This window comes from Dermacentor variabilis, chromosome 6 (assembly GCF_050947875.1).
Source record: "Dermacentor variabilis isolate Ectoservices chromosome 6, ASM5094787v1, whole genome shotgun sequence".
NCBI lineage: Eukaryota > Metazoa > Arthropoda > Arachnida > Ixodida > Ixodidae > Dermacentor > Dermacentor variabilis.
Genome location: NC_134573.1, coordinates 5,660,246 through 5,668,919, shown reverse-complemented (window position 1 = coordinate 5,668,919; position 8,674 = coordinate 5,660,246). Strand labels below are relative to the sequence as shown.

Below are 8,674 nucleotides of genomic sequence, written 5' to 3'. Positions count from 1 at the left end.
AAAACGCAATGGATACTTGTAAAAACGTGCGTACACCACTGCCCCTGCTGCCAAAATGCCGATCCTTGGGGCGGTGCCCTATATATGAGGATCAGACCCCATGACCACTTCAGGCCTCGTGTGCCGGTCGTCGCTATTGTTCAGTCGTCGTGTTCTTTTGCATGCGTCGATAAGATACTGGTTTCCGCAGCCGTTCAGCAGTGCCTGCAAGTTCTCGATATGCCTCGAGGTTACGCTCTGGAGAATGCAATGGATTCTTGTAAAAATGTGCGTGCACCGCTGTCACTGCTGCGAAAATGCCGATCCTTGGGGCGCTCCCAGATATATTAAGACCAGACGCCGTGACCAGTTGAGGCCTCGTCCGCCTGAGGTCCCTTGTCGTCAGTCGTCATGCTGTTTCACATGCGTCCATAAGATAGTGGTTTCCGCAGCTGTTCAGTTGTGTTCGGAAGTTGTCGATATGCCTCGGTGGTGTGCTCTGGAAAATGCAATGGATTCCTGTAAAAACGTGCGTCCTCCGCTGTCACTTCTGCCAAAATGCCGATGCGAGGGGCGGTGCCGGATATATGAGGATCAGATCCCGTGACCAGTTGAGGCCTCGTCCGCAAGCCGTCGATTGTGGGCTGTGCTGTCCCGTGTCCATTTCAAGTTTCCCGCCCGGGCGCCGCCTTCGTCTGCGAACATTGGACTCCTCTCCCCTCCCTTCTTCTTCCTTCTCCCCGTGCGCCGTCACTCTCGTTTCCTCCCTCTCGGATTGCATTGTTTACGCGACCGGCGCCTCTTTTGTTCTTTCGCGCTGCACGACTGTGGCAGCACCGCGTTTTTACGAGTATGTAAATGCACAGGATAAAGTTTTAATTTTCTTGGTGTTTGCGACTCGTTAACTATCTGAGGAGTGGCCGCAGCCCCAACGCGTGCCACGGAATCAGAACAGTAAAAACGCGATGAACGCCGAGTCGGCATCTCACGCGCGTCTCCAAAGCGCCTAGGCTTAGGCGGCTCGGCTCGCTGGCTCCGCGCTGCGAAGCTCCGTTTTCGCCTCGCAGCCACACACGGCATGGCGTCGCAAGACCGCAAGTCGCCCGCTGCTCAAGTGAGTCCGGACCAATCTCGTCTCGCATGCTCTGAGAAAATGGCAAGCTCTGTGCAGTCACGGCATTCGTCGCGCTCAGCCCGTTCGGAGCGTTCGACCGCCTCGACAACGCCAAGCATGCTCGCCGCCAGAGCAAGAGCGGAGGCCGCCGCGGCGCGAGTGCAGGCTTCTCTTATGAAGAAAGAAGCCGCGGTGAAACTGGAAAAGGCCAAACTCGAAGAACAAGAGAAAAATGCGGCCGCGGAGATCGAACGCAAGAAAGTCGAGCTAGACACCGAGTTACATGTGTTGCAGTTGGATAGAGAAGCGGCCGCCGCGGAAGCACAAGCAGAGATCCTGGAGGCTGCCGTAGATCAGCACGGCGGGGAGCATCACATCTGTCGGACTGTGGAGGAGGCATCCGAAGACCGCGCTCAACGTACCTTTGACTACGTGCTTGACCAGGCTCACGTGCGCATTGGCCCGCGCCAGCAATCGCAGCGGCATGACGGCGGAGAGCATTACGTCTTTCAGAACGTTGATGAAGCAGCTGAAGACCACGCTCCATGCACTCCTAGCGCTCACAACCAAGGAATCGCCCAGAACGTTGCTCGTCAGCAGGGAGATGAAGCTAACGCCCCAGAACTGACCGCCATGGCAAAGTATCTGATTCGACGCGACCTTGTGAGTACTTCACTTACGAAGTTTGACGACTGCCCTGAGAACTACCGGGCGTGGAAATCTACATTCAAGGGAATGACACGGACTCTCGAGGTTACGGCAAGCGAAGAACTTGATCTTCTCGTGAAATGGCTTGGTGCCGAGTCGTCGAGCTATGCAAAGCGGCTGCGTTCCGTGCACGTCGACTGCCCCGAAGCCGGGTTAGATGTAGTTTGGGAAAGACTTGAGGAATGCTATGGTCGTCCGGAAATTATAGAAGAGGCCATCTTCAGGAGAATCGCAAGTTTCCCCAGACTGTCCGACAAGGACACCGAGAAACTGAGAGAGCTGGGAGACCTGCTTCTTGAAGTTGAGGCTGCAAAATGTGACCCTCAGCTGACTGGGCTTTCCTATCTGGACACGGCAAGAGGGGTAAACCCCATCGTAGAACAACTGCCGCAGCGCTTGCAAGACATGTGGATAGCGAAAGGATCGAAGTACAAACGAGATCATCGGGTCGCCTTTCCCCCTTTTTCGTTCTTTGCCAGCTTTATCAGGGACCAAGCGAAAACGAGAAATGATCCTAGCTTCAAACTCAACACTGCAAGTGGCACCCCTTCAAGGCTCCCAAGAGCAGACAGATGGGCTGCGAATGACGGCACGAGAAGAACGCCCATCTCAGTGCAACTGACGGACGTGGAAGCAAGCACCGACCATCCGCCCTCAAACGCACCAAAGTGGCATGATACAACCAAGTATTGTCCTCTGCACAGGAAGCCTCACCCCCTCCGGAAGTGTCGTACTTTCCGAGAAAAACCGCTGGATGAACGAAAATCTCTGCTGAAAAATTATGGAATATGCTTCAGGTGCTGCGCTTCAACAGACCACTTTGCAAGAGACTGTAAAACAGTTCTCAAATGTGACGATTGTGGTAGCGAGAGGCATGCCACAGCACTTCATGCCGGAAATGTCAACCATAAGTCTCCTGCAGCTCATCACGACTCTGAAGATGTAGGTCGAGACCAAGATTCCGCACTTGAAGTGTCATCAAAGTGTACGGAGGTCTGCGGTCAAAGCGGCGGTGGCAAATCCTGCTCTAAGATCTGCTTGGTGAAAGTTAGTCACCCGACTCAGCCTCACAACACTGAAAAAATGTATGCCATCTTAGACGACCAGAGCAACAGGTCCCTTGCAAGAACAGAGTTCTTCGACATTTTCGGGCTCAATGGTGACAGTTCCCCCTACACTCTAAGGACATGTGCTGGAACTGCAGAGGCGATAGGAAGAAGAGCATCCGGCTTTCTCATTGAGGACATTCATGGCTCCGTGAAGCTACCCTTGCCAACGCTCATCGAGTGCAACGAGATGCCTAACAACAGGAACGAGATTCCAACACCGGAAGTGGCATCGCATCACCCCCATCTCAGAGCTGTAGCTAAATTCATTCCTCGTTTGGACCCAGAGGCCAAGATTCTACTTCTCCTCGGGAGAGATATCCTCAGAGTACACAAGGTTCGACAACAGCGCAACGGACCGGCTGATGCTCCATTTGCTCAGAGACTGGATCTGGGATGGGTCATCGTGGGGAATGTCTGCATAAGTCGAAGTCGCCCACCGGACTCTGTGAGCAACCTCAAAACAAACGTCCTTGAAAATGGACGTCCCTCCATTTTCGAGCCATGCCAGAATCATTTTCTTGCCAAGGAGAAGCTCGCTGACACGCAAGGGTCGACAAACTGCTTCCAACCAGCTCAGAACGCTGCTAGGAAAGACCGCTGTGGCGATGGGGTCGCTGAAACGCTGTTCCACACAACGAAGGATGACAACAGACCTTCCCTTTCCGTCGAGGACAGGAAGTTCTTGAAGCTGATGGATGACGAGTTCTCAAGGGACGAATCCAACAGTTGGGTAGCACCTCTTCCATTTCGTTGTCCAAGACCTTGGCTTCCGAATAACAAGTGCTTGGCCGAGTCACGCCTCACTGCTGTCCAACGGACCTTGAAGAGAAAGCCGGAACTGAGGGAACAATTCGCGAGCTTCATGGAGAAGATGTTCAAGAACGGCCACGCCGAGGAAGCTCCACCGGTTCGAGAGGGAGAAGAGTGTTGGTACCTCCCCATCTTTGGTGTTTGCCACCCACGAAAGCCTGGGGAAACACGAGTCGTGTTCGACTCCAGTGCACAGTTTAAGGGCCTGTCTCTAAACAGTGTGCTGCTTACCGGTCCAGACATGATCAACAGCCTGCTTGGGGTGCTCATCCGATTCCGGAAAGAGCCAGTGGCCATTACTGTGGACATTAAGCACATGTTCTACTGCTTCCTGGTACGAGACGACCACCGAAATTATCTGAGATTTCTGTGGTTCCGCAACAACAACATCTACAGTGACGTGGTAGAGTACCGAATGAAGGTACATGTGTTTGGAAACAGCCCTTCACCAGCAGTTGCAACGTACGGGCTGCGGAGAACAGCACGAGAAGGAGAGGAAAAATTTGGCAGCGACGTCAGGCAGTTCATTGAGAGGGATTTCTATGTCGACGATGGGTTGAAGTCTCTCTACAACGACGAGGACGCCATCAGCCTAATACGCCGCACGCAACAGATGTTGGCCGCATCGAACCTTAAGCTCCATAAGATAGCCTCTAACTGCCCTACAGTGTTGGAAGCATTTCCAGAAGAAGACCGTGCCAACGATTTGAAGGATCTTGACTTGAGCAATGGCTCACAGCCGATCCAACGCAGTCTGGGAGTTTCTTGGAATCTGAAGAAGGATGTCTTCACATTTACGACTCCATTCCAAGAAAAGCCATTCACTCGGCGCGGTGTCTTGTCAGTGGTAAATAGCCTGTACGACCCACTTGGGTTTGTTGCTCCAGTCATCGTTCAAGGAAAGTCCCTCCTCCGAGAGCTAGTCGCTCTGACATGCGACTGGGACTGCCCACTTCCTGACGAAAAGAGAGCCGCCTGGGAGGTGTGGAAAGACTCCTTGCAAGTACTCGAGCAGCTGGACATACCTCGCACCTATGCCCCTGCCTCACTCACTACCGCACAGTGGAAGGAACTGCACATATTCTCCGACGCATCAACGAAAGCTGTGGCTGCAGTGGCGTACCTCAGAGTGACATATCCAGATGGTGCGTGTCATGTCGGGTTCGTCATAGGAAAGGCTAAGCTAGCCCCGCATCCGGAACACACCATCCCAAGGCTTGAACTGTGCGGCGCAGTCTTGGCAGTGGAGCTAGCAGAACTCATCAGTCGTGAAATAGATATGGAACTTGATGCTGTAAACTTCTATACTGACAGCAAGGTCGTCCTAGGCTACATACATAATGAGACGCGAAGGTTTTTTGTGTATGTCAGTAACAGGGTGGAACGCATAAGGAGCTCTACACGGCCAGACCAATGGCACTACGTTCCTTCTGACATGAACCCTGCGGATCTAGGAACCAGGTCTGTGCCAGCGGCCCAGATGGCAGGATCGACCTGGCTGACAGGCCCGGACTTTTTGTATCGTCAAGAACACTGCTCGCAGGTATTGAAGGGCAAGTTCGACTTGGTCGATGCGGACTCCGACACGGAGGTGCGGCCCCAGGCAAATGTTCTCGCAACCAGTGTGGACGTGAAACAACTCGGCAGCAAGCGGTTCGAGCGCTTCTCAAGTTGGATTACGCTGACTCGCGCAGTTGGAACGCTCGTACGGCTAGTGGACAAAATTCGGGGCACTTCTGAAAACGTGTCAAACTGCCCGCGTAACAGCTCATCTCACCAAGTGCGACCTTCTGCAGAACACCTAGCCCGAGCAAAGGCAGCCATTATTCTATCTGTCCAGAAGGAAGCCTTTTCAGAGGAGTTCAAAAGCTTGCAACGAGGAAAGCGACTACCGAAGTCAAGCCCTCTGTGGAGACTGGATCCATGGGTTGATTCCGACGGTCTTTTGAGAATCGGTGGCCGACTGGGCAGGGCCAACCATTTCGACCAGCAAGAGCAGAAGCCCATCATCATGCCAGGGCGACACCATGTCACCACCCTGGTTGTGCGGCATTATCACGAACAGGTCAAACATCAAGGACGCCACTTCACTGAGGGAGCAGTCAGGGCAGCTGGGTTCTGGATCGTCGGAGCTAAGCGTAGCATCGCCTCATATATACACATTTGTGTTACATGTCGCAAGCTCAGAGGAAGGCAGCTACAGCAGATGATGGCAGACCTGCCCGCAGAAAGACTAAGCACCGAGCCACCTTTCACTTATGTCGGACTAGATGTATTTGGCCCGTGGCAAGTCACGTCTCGTCGCACCAGAGGCGGTGAGGCCAACAGTAAACGGTGGGCCGTACTCTTCACTTGCATGAGTATCCGTGCTGTTCATATTGAAGTAATCGAGAGCATGGATACCTCAAGTTTTATTAATGCGCTCCGCAGATTCTTTGCCATAAGGGGTCCGGCAAAGCAACTGAGGTCTGATTGCGGGACAAATTTTGTTGGAGCATGCACCGAACTAAAGGTGAGCACCACTGGCCCAGACCACGAGAAGCTAGGAACATTCCTGTCAGACCATGGATGCACTTGGGTGTTCAATCCCCCTCATGCTTCTCACATGGGAGGAGTGTGGGAAAGGATGATAGGAGTCACACGGCGAATTTTGGACTCCATGCTTCTTGAGAATACCTCTCGTCGCCTTACTCACGAAGTCTTGGTAACCCTCTTGGCAGAAGTCTCAGGGATCATAAATTCACGACCCCTCGTTCCTGTCTCAACGGACCCCGTGTGCTGGGAAGTGCTGACTCCGGCAACGCTTCTGACCCAGAAGGTCGGCGGCAACACAGTGCCACCAGTCTTTAATGACAAAGATATATATCGGCGACAGTGGCGGCAGGTTCAGTGGCTGGCCGACGTCTTTTGGTGCCGCTGGCGACGCGAGTTCCTTACCACCCTGCAGAGTCGTCGCAAGTGGCAGACCCCAACGCGGAGTCTCAAGGCAGGTGACCTCGTCCTCCTGAGAGACAGCCAGGTTCACCGCAACGAGTGGCCCATGGGACTCATTGTGAACGTTATCGCGAGTGCGGACGGCAAGGTGCGAAAGGTGGAAATCAAGACGGCAACACGGGGAGTGATCAAGACGTTTCTCCGTCCTGTGACCGAGACAGTCCTACTTATTCCGTGTGAGGACTGAAAACATCATATAGTGGTTATATGTATAACCAGACGGGGAGTGTGCTGTCCCGTGTCCATTTCAAGTTTCCCGCCCGGGCGCCGCCTTCGTCTGCGAACATTGGACTCCTCTCCCCTCCCTTCTTCTTCCTTCTCCCCGTGCGCCGTCACTCTCGTTTCCTCCCTCTCGGATTGCATTGTTTACGCGACCGGCGCCTCTTTTGTTCTTTCGCGCTGCACGACTGTGGCAGCACCGCGTTTTTACGAGTATGTAAATGCACAGGATAAAGTTTTAATTTTCTTGGTGTTTGCGACTCGTTAACTATCTGAGGAGTGGCCGCAGCCCCAACGCGTGCCACGGAATCAGAACATGGGCAGTGCTTGTGCTCCTTCGCATGCGTCGATAAGATAGTTGTTTACGCAGCCGTTCAGCAGTGCTCAGAAGTTCTCGATATCCCTCGGGGCTACCTCCAGAAAATGCAATGTATACTTACTAAACCTGCGTACACCGATGTCACTGCTGCCAAAATGCCGATCTGTTGGTGGTGCCGGATATATGAGCATCAGGCCCCATGACCAGTTGACACAACGTCCACCAGTCGTGGCTTGTGGTCCGCCGTCGTGTTCTATCGCATGCGTCGATACGATAGTGGTTTCCGCAGCTGTTCAGCAGTACTGGGAAGTTCTCGATAACCCTCTGGAATACGCTGCATAAATGCAATGTATACTTGTAAAAACGAGAGTACACCGGTTTTCCTGCTGCCAAAATGCCGACCCGTGGGGCGGTGCACGATATATGAGGACCAGATGCAATGACCAGTTGAGGCTTCGTCCGGATGTCGTCGCTTGTGGTCAGTCGTCGTGTTCTTTCGCATGCGTCGATAAGATAGTGGTTTCCGCAGCCGTTCAGCAGTGCTCGGAAATTGTCAAAATCCCTCGGTGCTACGCTCTTTAAAATGCAATGGATTCTTGTAAAAACGTGCATACGCCGTTGTCACTGCTGCCAAAATGCCGATCTGTGGGGCGGTGCGGGATATATGAGGATCAGACGCCGAGACAAGTTGAGGCCTCGTCCACCTGTCGTCGCTTGTGGTCAGTCGTCGTGTTATTTTGCATGCGTCGATAGGATACTGGTTTCCGCAGCCGTACAGCAGCGCCCGGAAGTTTTCGATATCCCTCGGGGCTACGCTCTGGAATATGCAATGGAGACTTGTAAAACCTGCGTGCGCTGCTGTCCTGCTGCCAAAATGTTGATCCATGGGGCGGTGTCCGATACACAAGGAAAAGATGCCATGACCAGTTTAGGCTTCGTCCAAAGTCCTCGCTTGTTGTCAGTTGCCGTGTTCATTCGCATATTTTGATAAGATAGTGTTTTCCGCAACCGTTCAGCAGTGCTCGGAAGTTGTCTATACGCTTCGGGGCTACGCACTGAAAATGTAATGGATACTTGAAAACGTGCGTATGCCGCTGTTACTGCTGCCAAAATGCCGATCCGTGGAGCGGTGCACGATATATGAGGACCAGACGCCATGACCAGTTGAGGCTTCGTCCGACAGTCGTCGCTTGTGGTCAGTCGTCGTGTTCTTCCGCATGCGTCGATAAGATATTAGTTTCCGCAGCCCCGTTCTGAAGTGCTCCGAAGTTCTCCATATCCCTCGGTGCTACGCTCTGGAATATGCTTGGATAGTTATAAAACCTGCCTACACCGCTGTCCCTGCTGCCAACATGTCGATCCCTGGGGCTGGGCCCGATTTATGGGGACAAGACGCCGTGGCGAGTTTAGGCCTCGTCCGCA

The 8,674-nt window shown here is 53.3% G+C and overlaps 1 protein-coding gene across 1 annotated transcript; it reads left to right on the top strand.

The window, feature by feature from the left end:
- Window positions 1–1,057: 1,057 nt before the first annotated feature.
- Window positions 1,058–6,901, top strand: LOC142584540 (uncharacterized). The gene has a single exon (XM_075694646.1). The coding sequence runs from the start codon at window positions 1,058–1,060 to the stop codon at window positions 6,899–6,901; it is 5,844 nt and encodes a 1,947-aa protein (XP_075550761.1).
- The last annotated feature ends 1,773 nt before the right edge of the window (window positions 6,902–8,674 follow it).

What these genes read in the sequence shown, in the direction of transcription:
- LOC142584540 (XM_075694646.1), top strand. Translation starts at nt 1,058, where the DNA reads ATGGCGTCGCAAGACCGCAAGTCGCCCGCTGCTCAAGTGAGTCCGGAC.